The following is a 14126-nucleotide window of genomic DNA, read 5'->3' as shown; positions in this document are numbered from 1 at the left end:
TTGAACCCTTCCAAGGGAATCGTTTCATCATGTAACACATTAATGATCATCCCCAACAGTGATGACAATCTTATTTATCATCCTATGTATGCAAGCAATGCCCTTGGTCCTTTGCCTCTGTAGCTGTGTCCAGCTTTCAGGCCCATTTTCAGAGCAATTTTACGAGTGATGATGGAGATAGAGGATTGCGGTAATGATGGTAGACAGGCCAAATCTCAGCCACAGAGCTGGACTGGGGCTTAGTAGCCAGGGATGAAGCAAACAAGTACATGTATGTATGCCACAGGGGCTAATCCTACACTGGTCCAGAATGATGAACACATATTAGTTAAAGGCCACCGACCAGGACGTGGCATTGTAAGAGCGTCTGAATGGGGGATGGGCTGTGACACAGTGCCAGCTTGGTGGCAGCAGCGTGGAGTATTTCTGCTGGCAGGGTGCTGTTACCTACAGGTAGCAGGTGTGTCTGGCTTCACATAATGCACGCTCCTTTGGATTACACGTCAAAAGTTAGTGCACATATGGTCGCGCACAGTGCAATTAATGCTGCGGTTGAATCAGCAGCGTTACGTGCAGCTGCAGCCGTGAAGACTGTGACATAGTTATGAAAAAAGCTAATATAATTTTTCTCTCTCTTCCCTCCCCCCTCTTTTTCTCCTCCGTGTCCCAACAGCAGCAGATGGTGAGGAACCAACTTCAGCAGGTGGGAAATTTTTATGCTTGGTAACGTGATTTCCCTTCATTTGCGTATGTGTGTGTGTGTGTGTGCATGACTGTGTGCGAGACGGAGGGTGGGGGAGAGCTCTTCCAGTTTGTAAATCTTGGCCGAGCCCCTTCCTTCCTTCATTACCATGGACTCTAATTCCTGTATCGACTCACTGATCATGCCTGGTCAGCAGCACTCATGATTATATCATTTTGTAGCTGGGTTCATAAGGCAGTCCTCGTGTAATAGTGTGACTGAAGAGAAATACCTCTCGTCTTTGTCTGGCACAGATTTTTGAGATTGTTTTTTTCAGAACCTCACATTCCAATTCAGTCCAGTGATTGCTTTAGTTTGATTGCTTTTCAGCGCGAGTGGAATTTTCTGAATACCTGAGCATTGAACGTAATTTCTTGGACTGTTTTTTTTAAATCGTTCCAACTGACTTTATAATCCATTAACTTAGAAGTAGCATTAATATAGAGCAATTTCTATATCTCGAAACCTTACTGTCTTTGATCTAAAATAATGTATTGCATGCTTGAATGCTTCCCATTAGCATCAATCTGAATGTGCAGTGTATTGCATCCCTAAGGAGCGCACTGAGTGTGTTTTGTACTGCTTTTATTTTATGCAATGCGATAGGCAGTAAAGACCTGTGAATTATCACAGACGATTCTTTGTAAAATCATCTTCCTTATAGAAACCATATTTGGTATTCATAGGTACCGCTTCTCATTATTGAAAGAACTAATGTAACGAGAGTTTCATTACAAAAGCAAGACCACAGAGGACAACAGTAAACAAGAACCTGATTTATCTTCATCAGTGATATAATTAAAATGTCACTTCACATCCTGAGGAAGTACTGCAACTGAATACAAACTTCCTCGTTCTAAGTGCATCCTCAGCATCTAATTGTCTTTGTATGCGTTTCTTTCATTAATATTAATCGCTGCTTGTTTATGCGAGATCAAATGGGTTAAAACAAGACTGATTTATTTAGATAAGACATAATATCCCAGAAATCAAAGCGGTTTGTTGTTGCAGCGCAGAGCTTGGTGTCATCTCGGGCTCTTGTCAGTTAGTCACACAACAAACACACGTATACACGCATGCATCCAGACACATAAATACATAATCTGAATATTAATTTTTGCTATGGTTTAACTTTAAAAGAAACCTTTTTAATTGAACAAAAAGTGAATATTGTAAAGTTTAATATCACACAAAAAAATTAATGAATTAAAAATGCTCTTTTAAAAAGCCACATGGAAATGTCAACCTTGAAGAGAAAGACAGAACGCACGATTCAGATTTAATCATCTGGTGGCATAAATGTCACACAATAGTCAGATTATGGAGCTTAAATTCTCCAAGACGACATATGGGAACGGAGTTTAATGACTGTTGCAGACAATACAGTACGGTATGTACAGTATGTCACTCCTACTTAAAGAATAATACGAATGCCAACTATGCACATACTGTAAATCATTTACAGGTATTTATAATGTGTAATTATTCAGTCTAAATCTGCTTCTGTCTGCTGCTAGCAAAAATAACTGCAATAAATCCTGTTAACAAAGCTCCTTTCTTCCTCTTTACTGAACACATTTCAGATAACAGAGAGAAAGGCAAACAGCACAAGAACAAATTATCTAATCTGAAAATGACCCGAATTAGGTGTGACTTGCGACCACTGACCTGGAACTGGACTTAGAGAGAAAATAGGACAGAGCGATGCAGAGGACCAAATCACTCATGACAGCTTTGAAGAATTTACCATATCAGCTGCCACTTCACAGCTGCCGTATCTTTAATCTACATATTCACACCCTTTGTCTGCGCAGACACACGCATTTGTCCTGCATTTCTGTCGCACCAGTGTGCTTCTCTGTGTCTTTTGTCCATGCACGCTGGTCCACCACCTATATGGCATCCGAAGCTTCTATTATTTGAGAGTTTGAGAGGAAAAATCTGCAAAGTGTGCTGAACGCGACAGAATGTAGAATTTCATTTCGCACTCCGCCCGATGGAGTAATAAAGTGAGGAAATTGGCTACACTTTATCTGCAGTATAAGATGTGGGAATCTGTCTTTGCGTCTTGGAAAGTCTGTTCATATTGTAAGAAATGAAAAATTCTTGAGTACAATAAAAAGTACAAAGGACAATGTCTTGCTGCACCTTCACTTTTTGCTGCAAAAAATCCCACAAAGAAATAGCAGATAACTGCACCGAATCCTACACTGAATAACAATAATACATGTGTATAAGTGAGCATACAGTAGGCTGCAGTGCACCACCTTATTTCCTGTGTTTCATAGTGCAGTGGGAGACATGATGTTGCATATTAATTAGTTACATTACTACCACTTTGTTTCTTTTTATAAACTCATGAATGTGATCTTGAATGTCAATTTGTTAAATGAGCATAATTTCTTAATTGAGTCTGATTAGACACACATACACACACACAAGCACACACACAAATATGCTTGTTAAAAGTACACACACATCTTTTTTCTCTCTTTTTATAAGCAGGAAGTGATCTTAATGGGCAGGGGTGTCCGTGATGCATCAAGAGACTCGACTACTCAAGTATCCACATTAAGAAACATCTTCCTCTTCAGCATCCATCCTCTCAAAAGTGTCTTTTAGCTCTCAGTTCTCCCAGTATAAGAGCTCATTAATGTTTGCAAGAATAACATGAGTACAAAGTTCCTTTCTCTACATTAAGAATCCCAGTATAGTCTCTGATTATAGACAGTCAGAAAGAGAGAATGATGTAACGGTCATCTACTTGCTTTTACTTGAGAGACAAAAACTCTTCTGAAGTGTCTTCTGAAGCCTGATGTCCCTCTCACTAAGAATAAGTTTGATGTGTGTCGTTACTGTACATTTGGAAACACTATATTTTATGCATATATTACACATTATATATTAAATATTAGAGCAGGTTGATACTTAATTTTTGAAGCAGATGCCGAAACCTATATTAGGGAATTAAAAATTATGATATCAATATTTGCAAATGTTTTGCAATGATCAGTCAAACGTGGCTATCAGACACTTTTTGTGTAACAGAGGCAAGATATTTTACAGTGTAACAATCAGCTTTGTGCAAGGAAACAGAAAATTTCACTGGGAAATATAATAATTATAAATCACCGCAATCAACCTTTTCTACTTTATCTCTAAAACTATATACCACAAGTGATTAAATCCTTGAATAAATCCTTAAATAGAAATGTGTAAAATCTGATCCGTTTTCTTTTTGGGGCTCCTTCGAGCGGGTCTGGTCCGTGAGATTTTATTATTTAATTTAGTTCCATAATGCACTGAGGTTGGTTTTAGGCTATTATTTGAGAGACTTGTGAATATTGTGAGACAGTTTTACAACTCGTGTCAATTAAGCCCGCTTAAGTTTCATGTTCTTATTTATCATTTGTGGGGTCTGTTTTTCCTTACGGTGATAATAAATAACTTAACCTAACATGACCTGATAAAACAGTTGATAATATCAGCCGGGCTCAATTAAATGCTATATGTGCTAAACTTGTTGTGAGAATTCACTGCTAGTATGTAGTTTTGAGAAAATAAGCATCTCATCTGCTACCCTATCTTTGAGAAGTAGCATAAAATTCAAGGCAACTAAATTTAACACATTTCTTTAAGTCAAATATGTTTTGCACTGAAAAAAAGGTTATTTTAATTGAATTTTTGGCCTCACATCCGTCCTTTAAAACCACAGTGATCCTGCTTTTGAAAAATAAATGTTAGTTTTATGCTTACAGTGGCCTCTGTGGTATGCAGGGTGCAGTTCTTGGAGGACGCTCCATGAAGGGTAGGCTCTGTCTTCCACGCAACATCCACAAATTGAACTATTCCAAAGCCCATTGCAAGGGCAGCACGAATCTATTTTTTTCACAGTATAATTTTTTCTGCAAAAGGTCATTCATAATGTAACCTGATATTTAAGTCACTGTAAGGCTGCAGGTGCCCTAACAAATACTATAAATGTGGTTTGAGCATGCACACGCAGAATACCACGGATGCCACCGAGACTTGAAGGAGCATAATTGAGCCTTAAGATTAAGAGGATAACTAACAGTCTTTTCTGTTCCTTGGTGCCAGCCGCTCTCTGATTATCTTAAATCTTATTAAGTTAGAACAAATTTCTTTCACAAAACACAATTTGTCATTGCTCACGAACATTAAAATCAGGAAAATAAGTTTGTAGGAGAAAACCTTTGGGAGGCAGGGACAATGCTCTGACATTTTCATGGCATTTAGTCTCTGACAAGACAACCTCCATTTCTCTGAATCTTCCAAGAACGTCGCTGATCTTCAATGTGACCTCTTCATTTTGACATATATTTGACATATTCCAAACCATCCTGTTTCTGCGTGATTGTTACTTATTTCAATTCTAAGTGCATTTGTCCGACATTGTCAATTGCTGATGGGCTGAAATGGCAGCGTGGCAAGGGCACGGGAGAATAGGAAGCAAAAGATTCGCTAAAAGCATGAATGTAGCGCCCCTCATGCTGAGAGCACTGATGTAATATTGGTGGTGCGGTGCCAACTTTCATCAGTCGAGGTGAAGGATGGGTGCAGTGACCATGAGCCGTGAACCAGTGAAGCCATCGTAGAAAAGGAGGCTGCGTTAAAATAGATTTGACACAATTAGGCCATGTCAGATTTCTCTGTGATGTGGCTGGGTGCACATTCAGAGCTGAGGAGCCTCGATGTAAATTTCACCCTTCTTCGGGCAGGTAAAATGTGTCTTTTTGAAACGATTTTGTAAAAGGTTAACAAGGTGGTTGACGGGCCGGCTTGTCACTGTTAACTCAGCACTGTGTGAAATGGGGAGACTGGAAGTGGAAGTCAGTAGACAAATTCATTTTCAGGACAGTTTTTCATTCCGGTTGTGTCATTTAATTATCTAATGAATCTTCTTGAAATGAAGGTTTTTCAATACGGGTAGTGGGGAAGTGTTGCTCAGTGCAGCTGTCAGTGGAGGACTGAGTCATGTGCAAATGCTTGTTTGTGGTTAGTAGGAGTATTAAATTAAAGGCACCTCCTCCACTGCTGCTGTAAATGGTCAGTTGGCTACACAACCTGATTTACTTCACTGACAAAGAATTACTGACTCCTCCTTGATAAAGATTTCTGCTGATCCCAGACCTCCGCGTGAACCTAACATATGGGTAACACGTGAAAAGACTCCTTTCTTTATCCCTGTATTGAATAATCAGTGAAGTAGCTTGCTTACTTTAATACATCTTTATATAAAAATGTCTCTGAGTCCTCATAATAGAGAACCAGAATGAGTAAAAGGCTCAGTACCTAATTATATCCCTCTTGTGAAATCTGAAGCATCTCTGTTTCAATGGCGCATCATTAAATGTAGCATTGTGAACTATAACAGTTTTAAAGGGTTCAGTCATAAGGTGCAGCATAAAAAAAATTAGTATTCACTTGTACATTTGGAACAAGCTAATGTTTGTGACAGCTGTCAGCTCAGATGTAAGAGCACAATAAGTCGACTTAACCCTGAAAATGTCAGGCCTTTGTGATTGATCTGCGAGGAAACAAAGGATGCTTTCCCGTGTTTAACTATTGGTCAGGTTTTCACAGCTGATTGATTGGACTCTGCTTGTAGCCAGGCAAGAAATCACAGCGCTCGTGCCGGACACAACACAGGCTCACATCAATCAACCGGGCTGAGCGTCGGCTTGTATAGCAGAGCAGCAGCTGACATTCACACAAGGAAGCTGCCAACATTTCCTCAAGACATGCATCACGCATAGACACACACAACTGACGAAGAGAGCATCCTGACAGCCTGACGAGATCTGCTCAGATGACACACAGTGTCCACCTCCTCGCCTTTTCTGGAAAAAAGCTGGGTTTTTTTGTTTTTTTTTCCTTTGTTGAGTATATCTTCATCTCGAGTCTTATGTCCTCTCGTCTCAGCTGCTTCCACCGTGCATTTGTCACTCCTTTATGCGTTCATCCTTAAATGAAAAATGTTCAGTTATTGCAGTGAATTAATCAATTTATTTAGCAAATGGACAACTTCTCAACTTCCCACCCCTCCTAGCACTTCCCTGTGGTATGACTGTTGGTGCCACTGTTGAAAAGACAGCGTTAGCAACATCGCTATTGCAGCCAGGCGAGTGTCCAAAGTAAAAAAACAACCGTAAGAATCCCTTGTTGACCGAGAAACCCAGATGTCAGTGATATAAAAGCAGAGGATAATGAGGTTTTATTACTGACTGACCTAGTAGAAAGAATGCCAGGTTTGAAGCATGGTTACAAGGGGAGACACATTTCAGTGGGGTTATAGACACAACTAAGGTGCTCTCCACTGAGTGAATGCTGATCCGTTCACTTTAGTATTACTTGGATTTCTATCACTCTCCAGCTTCTTCTTTGCCTCCTCAATCAACAGGGTTCTTCTTCTTTTACATTGTAGACATATTCAAGTTGTTCCACCAATCCGATGTTACGACACCTTTTCTTGTTTTGCTTGTGCAATGGCAAACGCACTTCCTTCGCATTGTAATTTGACTGGTCGAGCCTTGTGGCAGACTAAATAGCATAGGGAAAGCAAGACTCATAGGGAACCAATCCATAGTTGTATGTCATTTTTCTACAGTTGCCTATTGCCAGCTTCAAACATAAAATAATACTTTATTTCACACAATGGAAATAGATGCATGGATAATATAATACCACAGTATATGTTTAACTGTTTTCTGGAGGTTTCAAAAAAGTGATTATAGCAACAGCAATGAGATGGCGATTCCCTGTTGGTTAGGTTAGTTTGCATCTTCTCAATGGAGTCATTTTTTTATTTAATATACTGAGTAGATGTCTAATTTTTTGTGTGTTTCCAAACTGCTGCGTCTGATTTGGATTCACAAGGCTTTTGCAGTCCATCAGGTTTTGGCATTTTTTTCAACACATAGGGTGTAAAATATTCAGCGTTTCAGTCACATTTTTCGTTTTGAATTTTTACTCAGCTCCATAAATGACAGTATCAGTAAATAAGTCCTTTAAAGATATTGGTTTGTAATATTTTGGAAAGCCCTTTGTAGCTAAAAAAAACAGATTTTCGGATTCAAAAGTAGCTTTCATAGAACATGCTTTCTTTGTATCTTGACTCTCTCTCTCCCTCTTCCACCTCCTTCCTTCCCTCTCTGCTTTTTTCAGCTTTCTGCACTCTCCATTAGGGAGGCTGTCAGAGCCCCTTGGTGCAACTATAGATCGTCACGTCAAAACAGCCCTGAAACCTGTCACCCCACTCTCCCTCAGAGAGCAGGGCCTCTATAAAAGCTATTATACGTTTCTCTGTTCAGCTGATTAGCCACCACTCTCATTATTACTGATACAGGTCCCGGCTTTGAAATGGCATGACTTCGATAGGATTAACTCCTTTGTAATTCATATCCAGAGGCCTACTAATTTCAACCGGAGACCAATAATAAGATTGCTAGTGGTGTTTATTTATTTATTTCCAGTTCATTTCCAGCCCAAACATTTTCTGAGTCGGGGCTAGTCTTAAATGGTTGAGCAGATGATGTAGTATACGATCCAAGGCCGTGCCTGTTGACTTGACATTGTCGAATTTTGCACTCATGGCTGTTCATTTGTCAAATTGACTTAAGGGGACATGATAGTCTCACCCTTGAGACTTCTTCTTGTTGCTTATCACTTAAAATGAAATAAGAGACCTGTCAAAGCACAGTTTACCTGTCAACAATAAGATATGACTGTAAAGAGACTAGAATAGAAAATGCATCAAGAGGCAGGAAGCTTTAAAAAAGGTCTCGTGGAATCAAATTTGTTCTCCTTCTCCTGGTTCTTGTGTTGACAGACTTTTAGAAGCTTCGGACAGATCATAAGTCACCACACAAACCACAGGCTTTCTTTTCACTTAATGTTCAACATGTGCTGAGCTTTGGCCAAGTTTGCATTAATATCCGATGGGAGACTTCTAAAGTTTTCCAATCCAATCTCAATCTCAAGTTTTGACAGCCTTGTGGCAGCGCATAACTCGATGTTTAAAAGATGAGACAGCTATTGGCAGGCCCCTGAGTTATGAAACCAATAACCGTGCATCAAGGCCTTGTCATTTACATTTGGCCACACGCTGCAGGTTAGTCCGAGAAGATTTCAGATGGCAGTAATGTGGCATCGTGTTGTGGGCACTGCCAATGAAGTAATATATTTCTTTGATATATGCATTCGGATGTAATGAGATTGAAAGCTGTTGTTATCACCTTTGGTTCTAAAGTAATAATAATTTAAAAAGAAAAGGAAAAAAAGCTCCAACTGAGTTATTAATCATAACCAGCATACCTTTTGCATTGGAAATTCTTTGTTTTGTTTATGAATCCCTAAAGCATCAATTTACTAGTGGCAGCAAAGTTTCCCAGTGTTCACCACACTCAAATATTTAAGACACAACAATGGTAATGATGAATGGGATGCTGCACACACTGCAGGAACACATGTGCTTTCTGGCGATGACTAAGAATTCCCTTGAAGATTATGCACCCGAGAGCCTTTTCTGTTCTGACCCTAGTGCAGGGTACAGCGTGCTTTGATTTCAGTGGGAGTGCTGAACTGTTGTAATGTGTGGTGTGTGGAGCAGCAACATCTGGAAACTTTTAACAAGTGGGCCAGCACTCTGCACTGAGTACACTAAACAACAAAGAAAGCAACATACCCATCAGCAAATACATATTAACTGATAGAAACTTGGCAAAAACTGATACATTCATAAATGACTGAAAGCAATCATTGGAATCCATATCTTTCTTAAGGGCAAGTTATTTTTTGGTGAAGTGAACTTGTGCATTAATATTCAGACTGTATATTTTGCTACTTTTCGGGAGTTTTTCAGTAAATGGCTAAATTCAATAAGAAGTAGCACTGTGAGCACTGAGAAAGGCCAGAGAGTCGTATGTCTTATGTAGAGTTCAGTTACACCAAAGTCCTTTCACGGTTCGGGTGCTATGAAGCAGACGATTGGCTTTTGTGGGGAATGGGCAGGATATGTGCCATACATACGCCATCCCTGGCATTACAGACTTTTCTATTCAAAATGCCTCAAGTTGTCTGTCTCTCTGTTGTAATGTCTCTGGTTACATATACATATATACAGTTCACTGCCAACAAACGCTATTTCAAAATGTGTCTAATACACCACAGGGTACCTTTAGGGGATGGAATAAATATCCATGTAACCACTTGTAGCATCTAATATTGATTAAAAAACATTATTTTTTACATCATTTTAATACGATTTATTTTATTATTATCATTAACTAATTTAGACTGGTGAAATAGCTACTAAAAAAAACAAACTGTGATAGCTCTGTGCACCGTTCACAGCCTGTTAGAGCATTGGCCACTATACTGCACCTTCTGTTACATAAAGAATAACTAACAGCACCAACTGACCAGTAGGCCAGTCATTAATTATCCAGATATGTGCCTCAAACCCAGTGGAGCAGAACACTGTTTTACAATGTGGAATAAAAATACAGCACAGTATTGATCACTTGCCATATGAGTCGGGGACAGAGACAAATATTGAGCAATTTTGGCTTGTTTATTATTTCAGTTCTTATTTCTGAATCTGTTAATTGCCTCTTATACTAACTTTTCTGTTCAAAATTATTCTACTCTTTATTCAGCCAACCCATACTGTATCTGGTTGAGCAGTTCACTCTGCCCTGGACTCTAATGTGTTTATGTATGTGTGCCAGACTGTGTGCATTTGCATGCATGCTTTTCCTACATGCATGTTAGCTGATTGTGTTATGCCTTGCAGCTAGTTTGGGCTCTTCTCTAGACACTACGAGGATAAAGTGTTGCCTTCCTGGAGGGGACATTTTCAATGATTTTTAGACGGTGCCTTGGGCTGCCCTCCAGACCACTGAGACCCGCAGCAGTCACTGAAAGCCAGCCTCTCCCTGCTCTCCTGTCATCCTCAGTTTTGCCTGTCAAACTGTTTTACTTACATACTGTCCCTCGAGAGCCAACACAATGTTATTTATTTATTTAAACTTTGTGACTGCAAATGCATCTCAATGCCGTAGGCAATATGCTCATTTAGTTACATGTTTTACTGGAAGCATCGGCTGGCCAAAGTCACGCAATAATGATTTTTGCCGTTGTTGGCATGGAAATTTTCATTTTATTCATGCATCACTGAAAAGTGGTTTTCTATACCAGAATGAGTCCATTACCTAGAACTGTCTTTACTTGTATGCACAGTAAATTAGAAAGTAAAAGATGCAGCCATCTTCTCACCGTCTTAATAGTGGCATAAAACAGATTTCTCAACAGTGTTCTACTCTTTTTCCTCGCAGGCCCTTGCCATCCGAACCCTTGCCACAACAGAGGAACATGTGAGGTCAGTGAGACCTACAGGGGCGACACCTTCATTGGTTACGTCTGCAAGTGTCCACCAGGCTTCAGTGGAGTTCACTGCCAACACAGTAAGTTGGACCACTCTCTTCCTCGCTCCTCTAAAGAGCTGCGATACGCTTACATGTTTCCCTAAATAGAAATCAAAGAGTTTGTCAAAAATCTGTTACTCCTTTTACACATTTCCACAAAGTGTGATTTGTCTGTATTATCTAGAAGGTTTCCCAACACAAATAATGACCTTGAGCTGTGAACAAATGTTGAACAGCTGACAGGATGTAAATCGCTGTGGAAACGATGAGTTCAGCAAAATGATGGTGGGTTTCTCAGAGAAAGGAAATGCTGAATTTGCTCTCTTTTGTTGGGCATGCTCTTAATACAGTAAAGGTTAGTGTCAGAAGGTTTCTGCTGCCTATGAGATAAAACTGTATCTTAGACCAGGAGTATTGTTCTCAACCCCAGTACAATTTATGCTTTATCTTTAATCACCCTCTGAACTCTTAAGCTAAAACTGGGCACAAGGGTAATCACAAACGCAAATGTGAGGCACAAGCGCATGTGAGTGCAAGAAACACCAGAAACTACCTTATAAAAAACATCAATATTGCCCAACAAAAGTGAGTCATACCTGCCAACAGCAGGCCCTGTGAATAGAAGAACGTCTTGCACCGACTTGAGTGAAATTTGGAAGCATATTTCTTCTTCCTGGGACCTGTATGATCCATTTTCTGCGGCAGACTGAGCAGAGCAGAGAGTACTTTGCGCACACTAATCTGTGCCTCTGGGTTGGTTGCGACGACGCAGAAATCCCTCCCCGAAGTTGAAACACACAAGGCACTTTGAATTTGTGAGATTAATGGGAGAAATTACCTATCAGGAGCAAAGTGAGAGAAGGGGTTCAAACAGGAGTGTTGGCAGATACGATGAGTGAACTGTTGGCATTGCACCATGATGTAGCTCGAGGTCCTGCTGGTGTATTTTACAATGAAAGACAGTAAAGTGATGGGAAACCAGCAACATCTCTATCCTTTGAAACAACAAAAACTTCTACTGATCATTGTTGCCAAGCGTTCTTCAGCCTTTCTGTCAAAAGATTCCACAACATGCAACTGAGCTGTGTGATTTGATAACTGTTCGCAGAGCAGCCAGAGTGAGATGTTTTGACATTTCAAAAAGTCGAGGCATTTTTCTCTGACTCAGTCTGTTTCCCTTTTAAGTATTCTCTGCAGAAGTCACTGTTCTCAGCAGTTTCAAAGTCAATTCCACAACACTACTGTAAATATTAGATGCTTGTGTCAATAGTACTCGCAGCTCCACTTACAAGAACATCTGTTATTTAACGTCAGGAAGTTAAACCTTGTTAATGTGCCAATTTGTTTGCAGAAGAAAATATGAATATAACAGGTGGAGTCAACATCAGGTAGCTGGTAATACAAGCACAGCATCAAACCTATACACTGATATCTTGGCTTCAAAACCTTCTGTGTTTTGAATGGATCGCAGGATTTGGAAATAGCAAGTAGCTTTGTCTGTAAGTGCTAAATCTAGCTAAATCCTGCAGTGTGATATATAGGCCAAGTCCTGTGGCTGCCCTGCCTGTGTGTGTGCTTGGCAGAGCGTTGCATTAGCCCGCACACCACAGTTGTCCTTCATCGCAGGTGTGCTTGTAAGTAATGGATTTAATGTATCATGGTGCAGACTGTGCGGGGAGGTGGATCATTATTGGTTTGACGGAGAAAGAGGGCTAGACAGTGAGAAAGAAAGATGTTTGCCAATAGTTACAGAAACCATTTATACCTGCCTTGTTATTCTTGCCTCACTGACACCAAGGTTAAAGACGGCAATTGAGAGGTAAACGGAAAAGAAGAAAGGGCTTTATATTTTGGGACAGTCTGTGTCAGTCATTATTTGTTCACACATTCATTTGTTTTTTTTTTTACTTTTCTATGAAAATGCACAAAACATAAAAGGAAATGGAGCAAGTCACTATATCAACAGTGCCATTGTGTTTGTTTCCAGCCAGAATTGTGAGCAATTGGCTAGCATTCATGTCATAATTCAGTTATTGTTTCCTATTAAGCCCTTAGGGTGGTGAGAAACTGATTCGATATGGGCTGAATACACATTAATGTCTGCCAATTTTCCTCACGGTCATTACAGTTGAATGGAATGGAGTGGGTGACAGAGAGGAGGAAGGAAAAGGATGAACGATTTTGTATCTGAAGACATTAATAATCACATCTAGTGTCTGGATAATTTCTGCAATTAAATGATAAAGGCATATAAATAATTACCGCTATAGACTGATAGCGTAGCTGACTTTGTTATGGTATGGTGTTGGGTTTTAATGGCTCAATGAAAAGGATAAAAATTAGGAAAAAAATCTGTAGGATACAAAGAACAACACAAAAACAGGGGGCGTTTTATTCTCGCTGAACAATCTGTCTTAATATGTGTGTTATTTTGATGGATATCAACCAATTTAATGGGTACATAATGATGTTACCCTTTTAGCTGCTGACGACAGTTCAAACTAGCATTTGCTGAAGCAAAAAAATGGATGTCTGCTGCTAGGAAAAAAATTCCGGTCAGAAACAAACCATTTGCTTCGATACTGTACTTACAGAAGCTATTTCGAGTTGTATTCAGGATTGAAGGATTACTCTTTATCGTGAGTGATATCTACAGTAATCCAGTGTTTTAAATCGGTATTGGCACTGATCAGCGTATGGCTTTGTCTGTACTGTGTATTATACAGGTGTAACATAATATATGTGTGGGCTTTTTAATGTTGCTCTTACTATCTCCTTGCTCCGTCGGAGCCAAATCCAATTTCACACCTTTGAGCGTTATCCTAAATACATGCAGTACATATCCTGTTTGTTAGACCAGTTTTATGAAGCAAAGCCCGCAATGATGTCGCACATGGACAGCTACTGTAGGATAAATACGAGCTATTTTAGACTCCTTT

General features: G+C 39.7%; 1 protein-coding gene across 2 annotated transcripts in view; it reads left to right on the top strand.

Moving 5' to 3' along the window:
* Positions 1-14126, top strand: part of edil3a (EGF-like repeats and discoidin I-like domains 3a) — a 118880-nt gene that overhangs the window by 31306 nt on the left and 73448 nt on the right. The window contains exons 2-3 of one of the 2 annotated variants that reach the window (XM_084359278.1): positions 677-703; positions 11098-11226. In XM_084359278.1, coding sequence (XP_084215404.1) covers positions 677-703; positions 11098-11226 — 156 coding nt within the window. Of the gene's footprint in view, positions 1-673; positions 704-11097; positions 11227-14126 lie in introns of both variants that reach the window. The other variant, XM_084359277.1, reaches the window with a different exon arrangement.

The sequence above is a fragment of the Pagrus pagrus genome (assembly GCF_965226575.1).
Source record: "Pagrus pagrus genome assembly, chromosome: 8".
NCBI lineage: Eukaryota > Metazoa > Chordata > Actinopteri > Spariformes > Sparidae > Pagrus > Pagrus pagrus.
The sequence above is the reverse complement of the archived record's forward strand: the minus strand, read 5'-3'. Positions and strand labels throughout refer to the sequence as shown.